Raw genomic sequence first — 23,015 nt, forward strand, 5'->3', positions numbered from 1 at the left:
TGGCTTCCAAATTGTATTTACAAATTTGCCAAATTCTGCACACTCTGAAATATCAAGGAAACAAAGTAATTTTAGACACAGGTGGAAATGTTCACCAGAGGGTTGAAACTACTGATGCATACAGGGTTAATGTTTGTGTAAAATGCTACACCAGAAAGAAGAAAGCTGTTTTTTTCTCATAAGGAAGACATCTGTACTTTAGTAAGAGTAATACTATTAAGAAAAATGTGTAAAACCCAATGTCTCACAGCAGCCAAGAGTAAGTGGGTGGATAAGGGATGTCGTAAGTGTGTATTTAAGTGACTGAATGAATTTGGCTTCTGTTTGAATTTAATTTGCTTCAAGGTGCTACCACATTTACTCAGCTAATAAACACGCAGTCCCTGATCTGTTCTGGTGCAAGTAAATAGGTATATGTTTATGATCTCATGCAATTGGACAGTTAAACCACCTCAGCCACCTGACTGATTAGAAATGGACCAGGTCCAAGGTTTAAACTTTTAAAGTTCATTTTCAAAGCTACTTTTCAACCTCTTCACATCCAGGTTCTCAGAGAGGAGTAGCTGTCTCAACTATCGGAAACATGAAAGGTGAGTGACTTATTTTTCCAATTGTATCAAGTCAATTAAAGTTTACCCCACATCTGCAAGTTTACCATCGGCCACCTTCAGGTTATATTTAAGATGTTCAACATTGAGTTAGTTACTGTCAGGTGTTAGAGTCTAATAGCTTCTGTATCCACTTGCTTTGTTACATTTGTTAAGTGGGCAAATATATCTTATGCAAATTGTCAAAGAAAAGCACTAATTTTCTTTCCAAACTTTTCTTCTTTACTTCAGATAAAAAAAAGGACGATGAACATCCAAAGAGCACAGTAGGTGTTTCTTTTTGTTTGCTTTGTTGTTTTTATATAGAAAAGGCTTTGCTTCTGTTTATGCTACACATGGTTGTGTTAACTTTGCTAATTAGTTATTGGATTTTAGAAGCTCAGAACGAAATGGCAATCCTGTCTTGGAGTGAGTTTTTAAGGCTTTAATAAACAATTTAATGTTACGCAAATGTTCAAAAGGATTGTTTTGGGTTAGCAACTGTTTAAATGCTATGTGTGTGATTTGTGGACATAATGTGTGGACTGTACACTGATGGTACTGGCAACGTAATCCTTCCATTGCTCTGGGGTAATTCGGGAAGCCCTTTGCATGTCACTCAGATGTTCCTGCAAAAGCTTCTAACATTGCTTTGAGCTGTAGAGCAATTGACAGCAAGGGCTATGCTTCAACTCAGAGCAGAATTCTGCTCAAAGCAAGCTACAATGTCCAAATGCTGCAGACAGCTTGAGGTTCCTTATTCTAACTTCTCTTAGCTAAAGCTACCCTGATGTACTGCAGTTAGTACATTAGGTATTAGCCAACTCACTAGAATATCTCTTTACTTTGCTAAAATACTTATTGAACCTGTGAACACAGAACAAAAGAAAACAAGTTGAGAAATGAACACACCTTGAATAAATATTAGAAATAAAAAGAAACTGCCAACTTCATTTAGCTTCTGTGGGGAAAAAGCTGACTGTTCTTCCAAGCCATGACCCGCTCTGCCTTCCCTCACCTCCGTAACATCGCCTGACTCCGCCACTACCTCACCTCTCAGGCCGCTGAAACTCTTGTTCATGCTTCATCACCTCCAGGCTCGACTATGAAAAAGCTTGTTTGCATTCCCAACTCCCTCCACAGGCTGCAGATAATCCAGAACACTGCAGCCCGTGTCCTCTCCCGTACCAAACTCCGTGACCCCATCTCCCTCATTCTCGCCCAATTCCATTGGCTTCCTATCCTTCAGAGGATCCAGTTCAAGATCCTGGTCCTCACCTACAAAGTCCTCCATGGCCTCGCCCCACCCTACCTCTGCAACCTCCTACCCCCCAACCAATGCACCCGCTCCCTCCGCTCAGCCGGCTCTGGCCTGCTCCATGTCCCCCCGACCCACCCGCCCCACCATTGGTGGGAGAGCGTTCAGCCACTCTGCCCCTAACCACTGGAATTCCATCCCCCAATCACTCCGCCTCGCCCCCTCCTTAGCCTCCTTCAAGTCCCACCTCAAGACCCTCCTCTTCGATCATGTCATCGGCCACCCCCCTTCCCCTCCCCTCCCTTCTCCCCCCCTGACCCCAGCTTGGGTCTGAAATGCTGTACACTGTCCAGCACCTTGGGACGTCCTCCCGACGTGAAAGTTGCTATACAAATGTAATCTTACTGTTGTTGGATCAGCAGTTGAGACTGTATAAATTAACTGCTTCAGAAAGGAACTGGACAAATATTTAGTTGGAAATAAGATTGAAGGATAGGATTAGCTAGTCAAATTGTGTATAGACTATGATGGTCATTTGCCACTGGGCTGGAGGAAGGGTAGTTGTGTATGAAGAAAACCAAGCCAGGGTTCAGAAGTGGATGAGTATTACTGGTTTTAAGTGTGTCGGCTTGGATCAGTGGTACCAATCTTGCCGCTAGGTCAGAAAGCTGTGGGTTCAAATCCCATGTTGGGACTTGAATTTATATAGTCTAAGATGATACTCTAATGTAGTGCTGGAGGTGTATTGTCTGAGGTGAAGTCCTTTGGATGAGATGTGAAACCAAGGTTCTGTCTGCCTGTTCAGATGGATGTTAAGGATCCCATAGCACTACTCAAAAAGGGAAGGGAGTTTCTCCCAGTGTCCTGACCAATAAATCCCCTAAATAAAATTGATCACTCACTCCATGGCTGTTTGTCAGACATTGCTGTGAGCAACTGGATGCTGCGTTTGTTCACAAAATACACAGTCAATACATTTTACAGTATATCCTGTGAACTTTGAGACATCTCAATGACGTGAAAAGGTGCTTTATCGAATGCAAGGATTATTTTTTTTTCCTTGGTGACCTTTGAGATCAGATTAGTCCTGTATTTGCAGAACATTTCTTGCTCAGTAGATTGAACAACTGGTTTAGAGTCCACAGAACAGAGATTATGTGGAGGGAGGATATTATCGGTGGGAGCACTGTGCACCAAATGACCAAATGCTTTCTTATTGATCTTTATTATGTTTGTTTCAAACTGATTTTTTTATGGATAAAATACTAAAGCATATAAAAAGTAATATTACAGATTCAGATTATCCAGGTTTCAATTCAAAATGCAAGAGATTTGCGAACTGTCTATAAAACGTTGCTAAAATAACAGTTTCAATGTACAGCTCAAAAAGTGATAGGGATTGTGAAACGTAGTCCAGCTTTTGTGGTGAGATACACGTTGGGCAATGAACGTTACAGCAGTCACAACTCAACATCAGAGCATAACGTACAAAGCCAAGGCCTGCCCTTCTGCAGTTAATACAATACACTGCCATACTGTTCTGTTAGAGCAAAGTGAAATCCATCATTGTGATGTAAATTAGTCCAAATCATGGTGTTGATTTTGCATGCTGACTCTTGTAAAAATAGAATTAAATTGTGCAATGCATATAAGAACTAGTTATCCATCAAAACACTCATGAAATTAGATCTCTGTATTAGGATATAGTCAGGAAAGTGGGGGATAAAGCCTGTAATTTGTAAGTACACAAATTCACCTATTCTGATAAATCAATTTATTGTTTGACTGTTTGGAAGATATTATAGTTAGCCACAGTATAATGTGACAGTAATAGGACACTGAGCACAAATCAAAAGAATGCTTGTACTGCAATATGTAACAATTTTGTGGTGCAGAGTTCAAAACAAATTGATTTAATAAGATGTTTTTCTTGGGAATTTCTTTCTTCACGTGTGAACCTAAATACTAACCAGATATACAATTGTGGAAGCATCACAGCTAAACTCAATCCTATCATCACCAAACATCCATACATGTGCACTTTCCAGGCCTGCGGTCATAATTGGGAATCCTTGCTGATTTTCTTCTTTTCTCTAGATGAGGAGCAACGAGGAACTCACACCAACCCCTTTTGCAACTCAGCTAGTTTATCTAACTTAGTACGGACTGGAGCTGGAAGTTGGGAACTTCCTAGTCTCTATGGCTCAGTTGTAAACTGTTCATTTAGCACCCTTACCTATTGAGCCAATGTTGCATATTCTTCCCTTGCTCCAACATCTCCTTAGTAATGAGTCATACACAAGAGGTTGTCTTGGCCATTAGCCAATGGATCATATGTTTACAAGTGTCCTTTATCATACAATAAAGCAGTAAAACGGATTGCAGGTGATTCTGCAATGATTTTAGTGGTGGTTAATATAATTACAGTTAATATATATAAATATAGAATTAAGATTACCGATATATATTTCAAGATGGTTAGCCTATGGGCTATTGAACCAATCTGCAATTTAGAGCTTATTTTTCCAATTGATCTAAACATTCATTCAACTGTAACTTCAATTATCTATAATTTCATTCAACTAAAAAAACGAATGCCCACAGATGGAAACAGTTCTCTCACCAGCTTTGTTGTTCTGTAAGGATGAGGTTTCTCTCATGTTCCTGAGTGTCTCGGGCACTTGTTCTTTAATGCGACAGGATAGATTTGTTCGTTTAATCATCTTGTTTATTGAATAAGTATCAATTGTAATTTCTCTTTTGTTTCTTTCTCCTCACAGCCCAGTTGTTTTGGCTTTCCAATCAGCATCGGCTTCATTGTGATCAATGAATTCTGTGAAAGATTTTCTTATTATGGAATGCGAGGTACATCCAGTTTTGATAAAGGAAGCGTCTTACATTGAGTTGCCACATAATGTAAAATATTATAAAGGCAGCCTTACTGATTTGATGACAAATGTTGTTTTGCATGAAGCTCATCTCCAGTGACATAATGAAGTCTTGCTTGCATTGCATTTACTCCCCATTCATTATGACAATAGAAGGGACTCAAAATTATGAGGAGCTCAAAATCACTGGAATATTGTGAGATTCCAGTTACTACAAATACTGAATAAATATCTGGTTTAAAACAGGACTGGAGGCTCTAGGCATGTACTGATATCACTTTTACACTACTAGTTTATCTTCAAAGACAACCCACATTGTACATTATTGTAAAATTGCAAGTTTTTCCTACCTGTGCCTACTAAGAACTGATTTTGAGTTAAATTTCATGTACAGGAATTCTAACTTATAAAATGAATAGTATCAGTGCTGTAATGAGTTGGCCCAGTGATATATTCTGTGTGTGTAGACATTATCATTTTTCAGTGCTATCAAAACTTTTGTGCATACCCATTGACTTAAGTATTTATTTGGGATCTACTGGTCAAAATGATAGCAGAATAGATAATAAAGCCTGGCGCAAAGCCACATCCCCCACAGTCTCTACAACCATTATTTGAGTAGAGGAGATTCCCACAACCCCAAAAAAATTCTAATGGGAGTTTGCATTGGGCAAGGATCTTATATTATCAGAATACTGTTGATGGCAAGATGTCTGTGCATACACAGAATGTCATTTGTCATGGACTGTCTACAGCAATCCAGAAATATGTAAAATCATAGACTGCACTTTTTGTGCCACATTTCTGAACTCTGGAATTGAGCAAATATTCCAATGGACATGATGATCCCTGTTCAACGCGGATAACAATCATTTCTGTGCTGTGGGGGCTGCGGAAAGGGAAATGTTGTCTTTTGTTGTCTTTGGAAAGCAACAAGGATGAATAGTGGAGATCTGGGAATTGGATAAGCATTGCGAAGGTTATTGCTTGATTATCCTTTGGGGATCAGGGAGTATCTCCGTCCATCCTTCCCGCAAGATCCTCGGTGAAATGGATTACAGTGTAGTTTCTATATATTTTTAAAGCTTATCGATACTGTATTTCACTTTAGAACATTTTGGAACAACAGTTCAATATCCTTCCATATTAATGTTCTGTTTAATTAAACATATCAAACAAGCCATTCTTTTTATTTTCTGTTACAGTTTCCACCCTTTCCCATCACCTCCTCCTAAAAATCCCATGACACTATTCGAAAAGAGAAAGGAGTTTCCCCAGTTTTCCTGGCAAACAATCCCCCTCCCACAGATAAAATTGGTCAATTCCTTCATGGCTGTTTGTAGGTCATTGATGTGCACAGGTTGGTGACTGCATTTGCCCTCAAAATACAATCACCCCACTTTACAATAAATCTTGTCAAGTAAAGCGTGATGAGGTGTTATGTCAAATACAAGAATTATTATAAGGAAGTTTATCTTTCTACTGAGGATGTAGCTCCACAGGCACCAGGCACATTGTCCAGTGTAAACAGTGAGGGTCAACAGGTTACTTTAATTTTACAGAACATTGCAGGTCACCCCATTTGTTACCCTTTCCCAATGTCCAGAAACATGCAGAAGGGGCTGCTGGATAACGATCAGGATCGCACACCTCAGCTGATGTTCTCTTCCCTCACAAAGCTTGGGGGTGTTGAGATCAATTGCAGTGTCTTCACTGCCGCCCTAGGTGAGATCCGCTAAAGCAGCATAGATTAGGATTTGAAGCATCTTCTCTGTAAGGCTCAACTACTCACTGGCCAAACTTGCTGAGCCATTGGGGGAACCCTACATAGCATTATTTAATAAATGAGCGTTGTGATCAATGTTTCCATACTCTGTATCTTTTTTCATTCAGCGGTGCTTGTTCTCTACTTCCGATACTTTCTTCGATGGGATGAGGACCAGGCCACAGCGATTTATCATGCCTTTGTTGCCCTTTGCTACTTCACTCCAATTCTTGGAGCAATTATCGCTGATTCCTGGTTGGGGAAATTCAAGTAGGTTAAAACCATCATTATATCTACCAAATTTTACACCTTAATTTGCTGTGCAGTGTACTGACACTCCCAACTCATTGGAAGCTAAATGGAAAATAATTTTATTGAGCAGTCGTCTCAGTGTGCAACCCCTATGTGAAATGATGAGATGGATATGGTGGCTCAACATTGTTCTTAAGCCTTGGAACAGCACAGATGAGTTGACTTATCTGGGCACAAGTATGTTCTGAAGCTGCCAATTAGAGTGTGAGTGTGCTTGCTTCTGGTACCCATCTCTCCTTTTATCCATGAAAAGTGTGTCAAAGATTGACCAAAGATTTGGAACATCCTCCCGACGTGAAAGACACTATACAAATGTAATTTGCTTGTGTTATTGTATCTCCTTTACCTCCTCTGTCTTTTCCCTGCAGGCTGCTTGGTGTTATCTTCCAGGTTGGGCAACCTGGTGGGTAACACAATGAGTGCCCTGCCATCTCTCCCACCTCTGCACCACCTCCAGCCCCCACCCCAGTCTCCATGCCTGTGGGCTGACGATGCCACACTATCCACCTGCCCCCCAAGTCTCGGCATGCGCATCTTGGCTGCTGCCCCTGACCCGAGCCCCCATTCCTGCAACACTCCCGCTCTGTCCTCCTCTCTCCCCGTCCTCCTCACCTCCTATCCCCACTTGACCATCCCATAGCCTCTCTCTGCTCCAGCCTGGGAATCCTCCACCGGGACCACCATGGCACTCAGCGTTGGCTGTCCAGCGGGGGCCATACTGACTGCCCCATTCGCCACTATCACCGCAAGCCCTGCCGGACCCAGACCACGGCAGCTAACATCTCCTCCCTCATCCACGTTCCCATTTTCCCTGCCAATCAGTCTATCAAGCCCTCCCATCTCACACATTTCCCTGGCAACTGTCCCCTCCGCACCGGCCTTCAAAATGTCCGCTCCCTCTGCAACAAGGCTCTGACCATCAATGACCTCATCATTGATGAAAATATTGGTAGCGTAGCCCTCACTAAAACTTGGATCATCCCAGGCGACACCTTCCCCCTCACTGAGGCCACACCACCCGGCTATATCTCCCACCATACCCCACGTCCTAACAACTGTGGTGGTGGTGTGGCCCCCTTCGCCTTGCTCCCTCTCTTGCCTCCTTCAAGGCGTGACTCAAAGCCCTCCTTTTTGACCCTGCCTTCAGCCACCCTCCTACCCTCTCTGCCCTCCCTCATCCCAACCCTGCCCCCCCACACTTGGCTCCTGATCCCTGATCAACAACAACAACAGAATTACATTTATAGAGTGCCTTTCACATCGGGAGGATGTCCCAACAGCACAGAGGAACTGTTTTAAATGCTCATTCTAAATACACAGATGTCGATGATCACCTAGTGACTATCCTCCTTGGCTCTTAAAATGGTGCTTTGGGTAGTCACTGCACGTGTATCGCATGCATTGCAAGCTCATGGTTTGATCAAGAAGGAAAAGGCTGGCTTCCATTATCGTGAGGAATGTGTGGAACAGGCTGTGGCTTTGTTTGAGATCGCAGAACGTTATAAGGCTTAGGGGAACCTATGTTGCATTCATCAACTTCTGCAAGCCTTTCCACCTAGTGCTCATGAAACCCCATGATGAAACTGGAAACCATGGGAATAAGTGGCCAAATTTTGGATTTTATCCGGAATGTGTAATCCAGCTCTAAAATTCATGTAAGAATTGATGGTGGAATCACTGAGTCCATCCCTATTGAAAGTGAATACAGCAAGGCTGCCTTTGTCACCCACCCCATTTGATTCATCAATGTATTCATCAGTGACGTGTTGGATGATATTGAGGGGAACGGCCTTTCTGACAGGATTATGGCGCTTATGTTTGCGGACACAATTGTGCTGCTGGCAGACACACCTGGGGACCATTTGCACTGCTCTCACCTTCTTGGACACTGTGCCACCTAGTGGGACATAATGGTCAGTGCCCCCAAGTGCAGAATTGTGGTTCTGCATGGCTCAAGAGAAGACATCAAAGGTATTGACTGAAAGATACAAGGGGCATCAGTCATCAGTCCAATTGTTGATTCTTATCGATATCTTAGGGTTGTAGTTGACACCAACTTTTGCTTGGACACTGTCCAGAAGGACTATGCAGCCAAGGGGTGAAGGACATTCTGGTTAAGGTCAGTTCTCTTCAAGGACAGGAAGGCCCCAATACAGGTCACGTTTGTGGCATATAAAACCTGTGTGCAAGCAGTTCTCCTTTATGGATCTGAAATTCTGGGGAAGTAAGGTGACATGTTTGGTAACGGAATATCAGAATTGAGTCAGCCCTATGTGGCGGTCTCAGTGATCCAGTTCCTGAACTAGGTGGGTCCACAGTAGTACAGGGCACTGCTGATGACAGCACAGGTTCATTGGCAGGACTTGGAAGGGCAGACGAATCACTGGGGCAGGGAATCCTCCCACTCAGCTCCTGTTAACCCTGCAAGTCAAAGCCCTAAAGGTCTTAGCTGGGAAAGGAGCGGGAAAACTTGCCAGACAGCGATATCAATGGAAACTATGCAATTTTAATTGGTTAGACTCCAGCAGTGCCCCAACGCACACTCTGGAGTTCCACAAGCCTTAGCTTTTGCCAACTGGGACTAATACTTTCCGGAATTAGGTAACAACAACTTGCACTTATATAGCGCCCTCCATGCAGGGTAGCGTCTCAGAGTGCTTTGCAGTGACGGAGCCTGACTTCGATCCAGGGGGAGAGGGGAGGTGGCCATAAGCACGGTCGAACAGGAAAGTTTTCAGGAGGGACTTGAAAGAGGGGAGAAAGGGGGCTTCTAGGATGTGTCTTTCCATTCCAATCATTTCTATCTAAAAGTGGGATGCACGGAACTCTGGTTTAGCTCCACTTAAATTGTGATGTTTTTCTGCATGTGCCAGACACCCGTATGACCCCCAAAAATTCTCCTTTTGGGGCATTAAATGGAGTCTCCTTGGAGCTTGGCAATGGAACGTCAGAATTGAGGCTTCCCCTCTGTGTGGGTCCTGGTAGTTCAGTTCCTGAGTATCCACAGTATTCTAACCTGTCATCAGCAATGCCTTAGTCAGTCTGGCTTGTTAGCAGCACTTGGAGGGACAGACTAATTCTTGCAGAGATTCTTCCTACCTGACCTGTTAATCCTGCAAGTCAAAGCCCTAATGAATAAAGTGGTCCTAAGCAGCGGGAAACTTGTCAGAGAGCGCTCACATTGGCAAACTATACAATTGCAGATAGATAACGTTCAGCCTCACCCCACTGTTTTATTGATAGCTGGCATTTTTTTCTATTGCACTAAAATGAGATAGATCTTTTACGCTATTCTCACCTAATCTATATTTTCTATCTTAACAGGACCATTATCTATCTCTCCATTGTGTATGCCATAGGACAATTGGTGATGTCAATTGGTGCCATTGCAGATTTGACAGATAAAGGTATACCTGATGGGAAACCAGATTCTCTGACACTTCATGTGTAAGTACAATCGACTCTTCAGCCAAGTTTTATAACTCTGCTGAAGCATTTATACACATTTTTATAGTTTTGTCCACTTGTTTTGTTACCTCTTTGAATGTTTTTTCTCCTCGACGTACTGTACCTATAGGCTGAAACACCAATGCAATGCTGGGGAGCACTGCATTGTCAGAAGTACACTCCTTTGGATGGGATGTTAAACTGAGGTCCCATCCACCTTTTCAAGTAAATGATAAAGATCCCATAGCCTGTTCAACAAAAGAAGGAAGTTTCTCCTGGTGTCCTGGCCAACAATCCTCCAAATAAAATTGGTCATTCACTTCATTGTGGTTTGTGGAACATTGCTGTAAGCAAATTGACTGCTGTGTTTGCCTGCTTATACATTCACTACACTTTATAGTAAAGTGAAGTCCTTTGAGATGTTTCAATGATTGATAATTCAAGGATTATTATGCTAATTTTGTTTACTCCAACATTCCAGAACTCTGCCTTGTTTTTCTTCTGCAGAGCACTGTCAGCTACTGGTCTGTTGCTTATCGCTCTGGGTACTGGTGGGATAAAACCTTGTGTATCATCATTTGGAGGAGACCAGTTTGAAGAGCACCAGGTAAACATGAGGGGTGTAAATCTGGACAGCAAATGTTGTCAGGTTCTTTGACTACAGGGATACTACTGAATCCTATCCTTAATCGAGATCTGCACACTGGAGCTTTCAAGCAGGAGTTACTGAACATTTATTTCCACGAACACTGGGTACATAGCAATATTTTTTCAATCTCCAAAGCCAAGGGGAACTGTGGCCAATTGTAGTGCTTCATTGCTGTCCGAAATGAGTTTAGCTAATTCAGCACACTGGGGATCAAATTGGGCCTTCTACAACTGAATGGTTCAGTTTAGCAAAATTTATTTCCATTATTTGGGGAATTGGTGATGAGAAGCCCTAGCTCCTGGATTGTAAGCAAAATACAAAAGAGATTTTAGAAGGAATTGCTTCACTATGATGGTTGTGCAAGTTATTAAGGATGGATCGACAGAATCAGTCCTCTGCCCCACCTGTATATGGTTCATTGATAGTGTTCCCTCTATATGACAATTCTTGTATCAGCTTCTATTCCCATCCATTGCCACTCAGCGTGCACACATTGGCTTCCCGAGCTGTTTCCCCAAGATGTTCCTGACCCCGTCCCCTTCCCTCCACTACTCCCACTCAACCCTCCTCTGCCTCTGCCTGCCCCGACTCCTATCCCTCCTTTATTCCCCCACGGCCACCCTCTGTTCCTCGCCTCACATTCTCCATCGTGCCCACCGTGGTAGACGCCGTCGGCTGTCCTACAGCACCCATCCCGATTGCCCCTTCCCCCACTCTCGCCGTAAGGCCCACCGGCCCTCACTCACGGGAGCCAAACTTTCCTCCCTCACTCACATCCCCATCCAACCCATCTGCCCACCCCCTCCCACCCCTCATCCCCCCGCACTCCCACCACTAACTGTCCCCTCTGCATCAGTCTGCAGAACGTCCGCTCAATAACAACAAGTCCCTCACAATTCATGACCTCACCGTCCAGAAAATTATCGACATCCTCGCCCTCACCGAAACCTGGGTCACCTCAGGTGACACCTTCCCACTAGTTGTGGCCACACCTCCAGGTTACACCTTTCACCAAACTGCACGGCCTAATTGCTGTGGCGGTGGTGTGGCTCTCATCTCCTGGTCCCCCCTCGGCCTTTCCCCTTACTCCTCCGGAACCTTCCCCTCCTTTGAACGCCTTACCCTCTACCAACCCCCCAGGCTTTCCTTCAAAATCCTCCCCCCAAGCCTTCCCCCACCTTCCTCTTGGACATCTCCACCCTCCTATCTTCCCTCTCCCTCTGCTCTGAACGCCTCCTTATTTTAGGCGACTTCAACCTCCACTTCACCCCCTCCTGCTCTACCTCTGCTGACTTCTCCTCCCTCCTCTCTTCCCTCAACCTCTCCCTCCTCATCCACTCCCCCACCCACATCCGTGGCCACCCCCTTGATCTGGTGATCACTTGTCATCTCGGACATCACCATTGTCGATAAAGCCATCTCAGACCACCACTTCATCTCCCTCAACACCCCCTTCCCAACCCTCCACCATTACATACCGTCCATAGAAAAAAATTTCCTCCCTCTCCACTGCCCTGGAGTCATCTGAACTACACCTCTGGCCCTCACTGATCGATCTCCCCTCCTCACTCTCCTTTCTCTACAACTCCCTTTCCTCCATTCTGGACTCCCTTGCCCCCCTCACCTCCCAAACTGCCTCATACTCCCATAAATCCCCCTGGTACACCAGCCATCTCCGTTCCCTCAAGGCACAAGTGAGAGTTGCCGAATGTGCCTGGACCAAATCCAAACTAACGGTCCATCGGCAGATTTGGCTTCACCACACCAAGATCTACCGCTGCGCACTTGCCTCCGCCAAATCCTCCTTGTACTCCAGGGTTATCTTGGAGGCAAAGGACAACCCCCGGCTTCTCTTTTCCACCACTAACCATCTCCTCTGTCCACCTTCCCATACCTCGCCCATCCTCTCCTCAAACTCCAACTGTGAGGAGATGCTGGACTTCCTCGAATCTAAAATCGAGGGAATATGTTCAGCCACCTCAGCCCTGTCCACAGCCACCCCCACATCACCTCTCCCTCATGATCCATCCCCCACCCATCACCCCCTATCCTCCTTTGACCCTATCTCTCCCTTCTCCCTCACCATGATGTACGCAAACTCAAACCCACCACCTGCTCCCTCGATTCCATCGCCACCTCTCTCCTCGTCTTCCAGCTTCACCTTCTGGCCCCCCTCCTGTCTGATGTCATCAACCTCTCCCTGTCCACCAGTTCAGTTCCCACCCCCCTAAAAACAGCCGTCATCACCCCCAACCTGAAAAAACCTTCCCTGGATCCATCCGTCCTCTCCAGCTACCACCCCATTTCTAACCTCCCATTCCTTTCCAAGGTCCTGGAACAAGTCGTCGCGTCCCAGCTCTGCTCCTTTCTTTCTCGCCATTCCTTCTTTGAACCCCTCCAATCCGGCTTCCACACTGCCCACAGCACGGAAACAGCCCCGGTCAAAATCACTAATGACATTCTGAACACCTGTGATCAGGGCTCCCTCTGCCTCCTTGTCCTCCTTGACTTCTCTGCGCCTTCGACACTGTCGACCACTCCATCCTCATACACCGCCTCTCCGCTTTACTCAATCTTCACGGATCTGCCTTTGCCTGGTTCTATTCCTATCTCTCTCACCGTCTCCACTTCACTGCCTCACCCCTCAGGCCGCTGAAACTCTTGTTCATGCCTTCATCACCTCCAGGCTCGACTATGCAAACGACCTGATTGTCGTTCTTCCCAACTCCTCCCTCCACAGGCTGCAGATAATCCAGAACTCTGCAGCCCGTGTCCTCTCCCGCACCAAACTCCATGACCCCATCTCCCCCATTCTGGTCCGATTCCATTGGCTCCCTATCCTTCAGAGGATCCAGTTCAAGTTCCTGGTCCTCACATACAAAGCCCTCAGTGGCCTCGCCTCACCCGACCTCTGCGACCTCCTAACCCCCTCCGAACCCGCCCGCTCCCTCCGCTCAGCCGGCTCTGGCCTGCTCCATGTCTCCCGACCCACTCACCCCACCATGGCGGGAGAACCTTCAGCCACTTTGCCCCCAACCTCCGGAATTCCATCGCCCAATCACTCCGCCTCGCCCCCTCCTTAGGCTCCTTCAAGTCCCACCTCAAGTCCCTCCTCTTCGACCATGCCATCGGCCTTCCCCTCCCCTCCCTTCTCCCCCCTGATCCCAGCTCGGGTCTGAAATGCTGTACACTGTCCTGCACCTTGGGACGTCCTCCCGACCTGAAAGGCGGTATACAAATGTAATCTTAATGTTGTTGTTGTTGTTCATTGATTTATCATATTTGTACAATGTCTTTCTTCAATGGAGCTTACACCTCCAGGCACCCCTCCAACAAAGATTTATCCTATGTTCTTGATGAAGTCATCATTAGTCTTCCGTACTTATTGATTTGTTGTGTTGTGGGTTTTGAGAGCTTAATCAATTAGCCTAGTGGATAATACTAGAGGGCACTCCTCCACTAAATTTTTCTTACCTGTTTCCAGAGATTGATCTGCACTTTTTATATGTGGTCTGTGCTGGTTTTACATAATTTATTTTCGATTATATATAAATCAGTACAAGTACATGTTCTTATTAATAATACAATTCTCCAAAGATGTGTAATAAGAATGTCAGAATAAGTCACATGGAGACAGAGATTCTTCTCTGGGTGTGGAACCAAGCAGTACAGTAAATGTCTGAGGGAGAATCCTACAAGCTTCTGTTTTGTTTTATAGTGTTAGCATATCGTTCTTATCTTTGAATTTCAATACACCTTTAAGCATCATTCTATAGCCGACATATACATGTATACAGATGACACCCAACTCTACTTTTCTGCCTCCACCCTTGACTCCAGGACCACTGCTGTCCTGACTGAATGTCTGTCGGACATCAAGTCCTGGATCAGAGCTAACTTTCTTCAGTTGAACGTCAACAAGACCGAGGCTCTCCTGATTGGCTCCCGTCAGTGCCTCTTCACCTCAGGCTCTGACAGCATCACCATCCGTGGTTGCACACTCCACCTTACTAAGCCAGTCAGGAACCTTCGGATCTTGTTTGACCTTCAACTATCCTTTCTACCCCACATCTGTGCCATGACCCGCTCTGCCTTCCCCCACCTCCACAACGTTGACTGGCTCAGCCACTGTCTCATATCACGGGCCGTAATGCTTTCATTACATCGAGGCTCAACTGTACAAACTCATTGCTTGTCGGCCTCCCAATCTCCTCCCTCCATAGGCTGCAGATCATTCAGAACTCTGCAGCTCTGTCCTCTCTCGTACTAGGCTCTGCGACCTTATCACCCCCATCCTCTCCTGACTCCACTGGCTTCCCATCACACAGAGGATAAAGTTCAAGATGCTGATCCTCACCTTCAAAGCCCCCACAGTCTTCCTCACCCTACCTCTGTGGCCTCCTAACCCCCTACCATCCTGCTCACTCCCTCTGTTCAGCGGGCTCTGGCCTGCTTCACGTCCCCCGCCTCGCTCGCCCCACTATTGGCAGGCGTGTCTTCTACCACTCTGTCCCCACCCTCTGAAACTTCCATCCTGCAGTACCTCTGCCTTGCCCATTCCCTTACATCCTTCAAGACCCATCTCAAGACCCTCCTCTTCGACTGTGCTTTCGATCTCCCTGCTTCCCCCACCTGCTCTCCACCCTCCCCGACCACAAGCTCGGATCTATAACTCTGTCTGTCTAGCGTCTTGGGACGTCCTCCCGACATGAAAGGCGCTTTACAAATTTAATTCCGTTGCTGCTACTGTTGTAGTAGTATGATAATTAACCCTTAATGCGCCATGGACACAGCAACTTGTTCATGCTGATTCTTCCTCCGTGGACCCCTTACAAGCATTGCTATTTTTCGTCAGTCCTTTTGGCTTTGAATTGTAAAGTCAGAATTAGAAATCCTGTTGACTAATAAGAACTCCGGCTCCTGACAGGTGAGAGTGGAGTTCTTTCAGGTAAAGCATGACTCAAATTTATTATTAAGAAATACTGGAAATTAGACGCAATACGTGGAAGTGATGTCCTCAGGCTGCAGAGCAATGGTGTCTTCAGTTGCTTAGGAAACATTGATGCACGTTATTTCCTGTCCTTTGGATAAATTTCTCATCTATCTCTAACTTTCTCGATTGTATTCAGTTTGTATTAATACAATCTTTCTCTTCTTTCTCTGAAGGAAAATCAAAGAAAGCGGTTCTTCTCTATTTTTTATCTGTCAATCAATGCAGGAAGTCTCATTTCCACAATTATCACTCCTGTTCTGAGATGTAAGTTCACTATTGGTTTGCTTTCACCAAACCTTGTTAATAAGAATCCTATATCAAAATGCAATGGTCATGCGTTACATGGCAGACTAAGCAGGCTATGTCTTTCATCCATAAATGCTAATGAAAATATTTGGTGAAATAATTTCAGCAATTCAATTGTAGAATAATTGATTACTTTATAATTTACACCATTTAACATGGCTTGTAATGTACTTTTTCTGTATAATAATCGGCTGTCAAACATTAACTGGCCTGGGAGCAACGCCAAACTACTGTATTCATTTTGATGTTGATAAAGGGGGTTCTGTAAGGTAAATTAAATGTAGTTTTGTGCATGAAGTTCTAGCTCAGCAGTGCTTTGTATGTTGCAGCCCAGCAATGTGGTAAGATCCCGCAGGAGTGCTACCCTCTAGCCTTTGGAGTGCCGGCAGCACTGATGGTGGTTGCTTTGAGTAAGTTTTATGAACCATATCTTTCTGATATATTGCTAAATGAATCAATAGTATTTCTACTGCTTTGAAATGAAAGTGGTAACTGCATTTTATAAATCCATTAATCATATATTTTGTGTGTTTTAGTTGTTTTCATTCTTGGAAGCCCCCTGTACAAGAGAGAATCTCCCCAAGGCAATATCGTGGTTAAAGTTTCCAAGTGTGTTGGGGTAAGGGAGCAAAACCAAGCAGCTACAATACAATAGATGACAAGAGGGGAATCCTTTCTCTCTTTGTTAAAGTTAGGGCTCTAACTATAATCAAAGATACTAGATACATGCATAAAGAGCTGAATTACCAATTGTTGGAATGTTACCGATCGTCTAACACTCAGAAGCAGCATTGTAATGTGTCATGAGATTTCTGTTCAGTGCAGATGGAAATACCCAGTCCCTGACTAAATGTTAGCAATAAATTTCCAAACATGTCAGTAAAGCAGAGTTATGCAACAGCCATGACTCTTCAATCACCTTGAAGACAAATGCTAGTGAGATCTCCAGTGCAGAAGTGTCCAGCCTCTGCTCTGTGCATCCCATGATGGCACCAACACACCAGCACCAAGGTGACGACTTTCACTCACAGATTACTCATTGGTGAGCTGTAAATGTACTAAAAATGTTAATACATCTCGGTCAGGAATTCTTAGCAACGAAAAGAAATCATGAGGGTGAAAAATGAGGTATGTGATATAACAATTTTCACATTGTGGGACATTCCACTCCTGGAGTTGTACCCATCAATAACAGCTGAAGGGAAAGCTACAAACCAATGAGCCAGTCAGCAGTGCCTTTGAACCTGCTGCTCTATGGATCCCAGCATTTCAATGCGAGTTCAGGGAATACAGGCACAACTTTAAAAATTGATGATGTGACTTATCACATCATCAATTTTCTTCCTACTATTATGACCATTAAATGAAGTATGTGTACTAGCAATAATATTTCACCATTTTTTTCGAAACAGTTTGCGATAAAGAACAGATTTGTGCACCGTAGCAAAGAATATCCCAAGCGGGAACACTTTCTGGACTGGGCAATAGAAAAATATGATGTAAGTTACCACAACAAGGTTATCAAGCATTGGTTTGAAATAATTCTGTGCTTAAAATGTTTATTCTGATATTCTTGTCCTGTAACATAAATTAGACTTTATCATAATATAATAATAAGCCTTGCATTTGATATAGCGCTTTTCAAGTCTTCTCGACGCCTCAAAGCGCTTCACAGAATAGACCGTAAAGTGAATTGACTGTATATTTGTGGGCGAAATTCACAGTCAAAGTAATATTTACTTGTAAAACATTCATATTTAGCTATTAGTAAAGTATCTGCACTGGATCCTGGATCAGTGCTTTACAGTGGTATGTAACATTTGGGTAAATAGCAAATGCTTTGAACACAGCATCTGACCTTAAGTTGAGGTCAGGTATGAATTCATTTTGCTTTATTTTGAACTCTGAACATTAGAATCGAATGCTATGATTAAACTGATGGGAGTAAGGTGGGTTTACAAACAGAAGTTACAGTGTAGTGTCTATGTAGTGGCTTTGTAGTGTCTATTTGGTATTGCTTTAAATATAGCATGAAAAAAACAAACATCAGATTTTAGTCTTTTGCACTTCCCACATGGCACATGTATGGATCACCAACATTTGTTTTTTCTTATGTACAATGGCGTGCTCCACAATTGATTATCTAATATGGTAAAAATCCTCTATCTGAAGTTCCTGGCTTTAAAAGACCCTTCTGGGAATGAGCTGGTTGCGGTTTGTGTTGTCTGAGACCCTATAAGTTTGAAGACGAATCATTGTGAAATGTACAGTAACAAAATGCAGCATAAAATAAACTATGTCTTTCAGAAAACATAGTTTTAGATCATGAATTTTCAAACTGGGGAACAAAAGTTTTCACAAGATCACAACGTTACGTTTTGTCAGAAAGCTCCAGCTTCTGATTGGAATAGTATTTTTGATGTTAAAATTTGGTATCATGCAGCATAATACTCAGGCACTCCACATGGAAAACTAAAAGCACATGCTTTGAATTATAAATGTTCATGCATACACAAGTAAATCATGAAACAGCCTGCTTCTATGTTATAAATTTCTTTGGTACAGTAAATTATTTTCATGTGTAACCCACACTATTAATAATGTACATCTCCAAATAACTTGTGCATGTTATTTTTTAGTATTTGCCCATAGAGTGGACATTACATCATTATCTCTGTGTGAAATTAACATTCCAAATTGTTTAGATTTTTTTAGAAAAATGTAATTAATCTACTAAAATTAGGATAAATAATTTCTTTCCTTTTAAACCATAACCAGATGTTTTTATACACACCTGCAAAAAAATGCAGGAACCTCCTTCTGAGTCTCACAGTCTATGTTTCTTTCTGCCTGATTTTAGGAACATCTGATTGCCCAGATCAAGATGGTGCTGAAAGTTTTATTTCTGTACATCCCACTCCCTATGTTCTGGGCATTATTTGACCAACAGGTAAGCAATTCTTAAATAATCATAGAAGTAACAAAATAGCATAGATTTATGCCATAATCAAGAAATATTCAATCAATAAACATTTATTTTGCTGGCTAATGTAATCTAAAAGCAGCTTGTACTCTAATGGATCCTTTTCACATTTAGAGTTGATGAACTTAAAATGGTGGCAATAGAAAAAATAGTTAAGTTTATGAATCTACAAAAGATTAATTAATTCCAAAAAGCCATCTTAGACATTCATTCAGGATACCTGAAGCAAAGTTGGTATATTTGCTCTTTGTTTTGTAATTTATTGTACAGTGATGGATAATAAGATACTTTCTGGGATGTAATCTGGTGCATTGATGCTTTAGTAAATAAACTAGTGTCTTTATGCTCAGTTCCCTTCCCCATGTACCATATAGAGGATTGTTTCCAGTCATGCAATGCTGGGTTTAAGATTGCGGATTTTTTTGCTTCTTCTTCTAGGGCTCCAGATGGACTTTTCAAGCCACCGTTATGGATGGAGATTTTGTAAGAATATTGCTGATCACTCAAATATTATGCATTTTGTTTTTAATGCTTCGTTTTTTAGCCTGGCACTTATTATTTAATATGTTCTTTTTTATAGGGAGGCATTGATATTCGTCCTGATCAGATGCAGGTACAGTATTCAGTTTGTGAATGTTTCCAATTCTCATAATAGAGGTGCTTAAGATTATGAAAGGATTCAATAAGATGGATATTAATAGCCTGTTTATACTTGTTGGTGAGGACAAAACAGTCAAACCACTTTATAATATATTCTGTGGAAGTGCTTTGAGACTTCTCAATGATGTGATAAAGCGCAATATCAAATGCAAGGATTATTATTTATATTACAAAACAAAAGATCCTAAATATAACATGGCTAGTAGCAGAATTAAAAAGGAGTTTAGGAGGAACTTCTTTACACAGCGAGTGGTGAGAATGTGTAACTCACTGCTAGAAACTGGTTGAAGCAGAAAGAATCAGTGTATTTTTGAGGAAACTTGATACACATGAGGGAGAATGGAAAAGAGGATATGGGAGAGGGATATAAATGGAATGGAGCGTCATGTGGAACACAAACATTGTCATGGACTAGTTGGCCAATTGGCCTGTTTCTGTGCTGTAATGTTCCATGTAATAGGCTTTGTGTGTGTTTGCTGGTAATTATTCTGATTGATATTTATCTTCCACTTTTGTATTTCCTCACAGACTGTCAACCCCATCCTGATTCTCATCATGGTTCCAATCTTTGACATTGTAATTTATCCTTTGATCAACAAATGCAAAATTAACTTTAGGTAAGTAAAACAATTATCGCTCAGAAAAGTTTGAAAGTACAGTGATTTAGGAGTTGATTTTAATCTTTTGCGGGGAGTGAATTTTGACCATAGGTGCTTAGGAAGGGATGTTAGCTGCACAGTAAAATACAGGAATATTTGAGTGGAAAATCAGGTGGGCATTTGTATAGGCTAGGTGTGCTCTGGCTGGAATCGTTGACTTCTTGCATGGACAAGACCAACAAGTCCGGCACAGAATGAACAAATGCAAAGAAAACTATGGGTACAGATAGCATTGCTTTCAATGTAATTTTAGCTGGTTAAACTCCAGCAGTGCCCTGACGCACACTCTGGTGTCCCCAAGCCTAGATTTTTGCCAATCTATGTCTAATACTGTCAGGAATAAGATATGCAGGACATGTCACTCCAGGGAACGAGTCCACAAAACACTGAAGACATAGGGAACTTTCCATGTGTATATACGGCATACATATATGGAACCCTTGTCTGGTTTGGAAACTCTTCAGCATGGTGATGTGTTTCTGCATGTATCAGATACCATCTTACCATAAAATAACAGACCATGATCAATTTAATCTGCATTAATTCAGTCCAAATGTTCATTCCAGCTTGTTGTTTGTGCTTTTTTTCAGTCCTCTGCGAAAAATTACAGTTGGAATGTTGATTGCAGGGTTAGCATTTGTGGTAGCCGCTTTGTTGCAAATTCAAATAGATGTAAGTAACAGCTGATTCAAATACTGCCTCTGTGAATGAACAACATCAGTTTGGTCGCTTTTACAGGATGATCAAAAAGTCATGATATCTTCCCTTTTATCTAAAAAAAATCATCATTTCTTTAAGACTTATTAGACATTGTAATGATATGATGACGTTTTGGTCATCCTATATATATATTTTTCCCCAGTGGTAATAATTGTTGATGTAGCATTAAAGATTTGTTCTTTTAAAGTCAGGAGGGCCAAGTATGCAATTTTTTTACATATTAAATCACAATGCGAACAAAAGCACCAGCATAACAGCGAAGGATACTACAATCCATAAGGTCTTTTCTTTTTCTCAGTACACTAAATACATAATTTTCTTCTGCAGCAAAAAATAGGTTCTGAATGCCAATCCAACACCACATTTTACAATTCAGATGATGATCCAGTTTTACCTCTGACCTGTAGGTAGTGCTGTTGTTAGAGATTTTATTGACCATTTCTGATACAGTGTAGTCTTCTTTTCATAGCCATTATTTTTCATCTTTCGTCCAGCTTGAGATTTTTAAACTTATGCTGTCTGCTCTCGAGTTATAAATCAAATTGCTTACATCTACATGTTTTGCACCTCTCATCATTTTAGGGACCTGGACCCTGTTCCCCTCAGACCTCATTTTGGGTGCTGACTGTGTTCCTATTTATTATCCTGTTCCCTTCACTTTGCAGAAAACTCTACCTGATTTCCCGGGACATAAGGAAAGCCAGATTAAAATCTTGAATTCAGGCGACTCCGTGGTCAATGTAACAATAAGTGGACTTAAGAATTCTTTTACAGTACAACCGTTACAGGTATGTGGCAGCATTCAAGTTGAGCTACAAAGTAAGCTATAAACTAAGCTGTAAAGATCACTCTAATCTGAAAATATGTATACAAATATAAAGTCACAACATCACCATATATACACTGTATCAAATTCAATGATTATTATTATTATTTATTACTTATTTACCTTAAACCTTGCTACCAACAACACCTCAAGTTTGATGTTTTTTGATGGTAGGTGGTAGCTCTCCCACTAGAAAATGTACATGCTACTACCAGAGAAAGATGTTTCTTTTCTGTGTAGCCCAGCAATGTTGTTTTGTCCTCAGCGATTCCCCAGCTATTGAAGACTTTACGATAGCTATAAAACCACTTACATTGTTTTTCAAACTGTTGTGCATGTGCAAGTGTTCTCCACTGCTGGAGAATCCACCCTGCATTATAAATGGCAACAGTAGCATAATATTTAACACAGTGTTGAGCGATGTGCTTTTAGCTGGTTCATGCCACATTAAAACTGGGTTGTTGTTAGCTGACGCCAAATTACAGGCAGCACAGTAGGAGTTTAGCATTTATATTGCAGAGCTGCCACAGACAGCAGTGCTGCAGTGAGTGCACATGAGGGGTTGGTGTTGCCTCCAGAGACACTTGGTATGACCTTCCTCTCACCCACCTTAAGGAGCAATTTAAACAAGACTTCTTACTTCCTCCTGTGGTGCTGGCCACCATTATTTTGGTGACACCTCAGTACATTCATACAACTCAGCAGGGAATATTCCATGGACCGCTTCCTGATTACATTATGCCACTTTCGAAACTGTGAGACATGAGTTAGGGCAACTGCAGTTGATACTGTGGATTCTGGCCCATGGTGTAAACAGGACAGCATCAATAGCCTAAGGGCCCTGAAAAGCAGCAATTGTTTGAGTGGTTTTGCAGAACCCTGGAATATAAGTGTGAGATAATACCCAGACTTCCATACAGATCCAGTCAGCAGTGAAGGATCAGTTTTCATTTTGAAGCTTC

The 23,015-nt window shown here is 42.7% G+C and overlaps 1 protein-coding gene across 1 annotated transcript in view; it reads left to right on the forward strand.

The window, feature by feature from the left end:
* Nucleotides 1–537: 537 nt before the first annotated feature.
* The window catches only part of LOC103186985 (solute carrier family 15 member 1), a 36,065-nt gene continuing 13,587 nt past the window's right edge, over nucleotides 538–23,015 (forward strand). The window contains 16 exon segments of the mRNA XM_007906296.2: nucleotides 538–590; nucleotides 840–874; nucleotides 4,626–4,710; nucleotides 6,627–6,768; nucleotides 10,135–10,257; nucleotides 10,765–10,864; nucleotides 16,073–16,163; nucleotides 16,535–16,615; nucleotides 16,742–16,824; nucleotides 17,618–17,704; nucleotides 19,066–19,155; nucleotides 19,627–19,671; nucleotides 19,769–19,801; nucleotides 20,377–20,465; nucleotides 21,098–21,179; nucleotides 21,893–22,015. Coding sequence (XP_007904487.2) covers nucleotides 584–590; nucleotides 840–874; nucleotides 4,626–4,710; nucleotides 6,627–6,768; nucleotides 10,135–10,257; nucleotides 10,765–10,864; nucleotides 16,073–16,163; nucleotides 16,535–16,615; nucleotides 16,742–16,824; nucleotides 17,618–17,704; nucleotides 19,066–19,155; nucleotides 19,627–19,671; nucleotides 19,769–19,801; nucleotides 20,377–20,465; nucleotides 21,098–21,179; nucleotides 21,893–22,015 — 1,296 coding nt within the window. The 5' untranslated portion in view covers nucleotides 538–583.

This window comes from Callorhinchus milii, unplaced genomic scaffold (genome assembly GCF_018977255.1).
Source record: "Callorhinchus milii isolate IMCB2004 unplaced genomic scaffold, IMCB_Cmil_1.0 Scaffold4, whole genome shotgun sequence".
NCBI classification, from domain to species: domain Eukaryota; kingdom Metazoa; phylum Chordata; class Chondrichthyes; order Chimaeriformes; family Callorhinchidae; genus Callorhinchus; species Callorhinchus milii.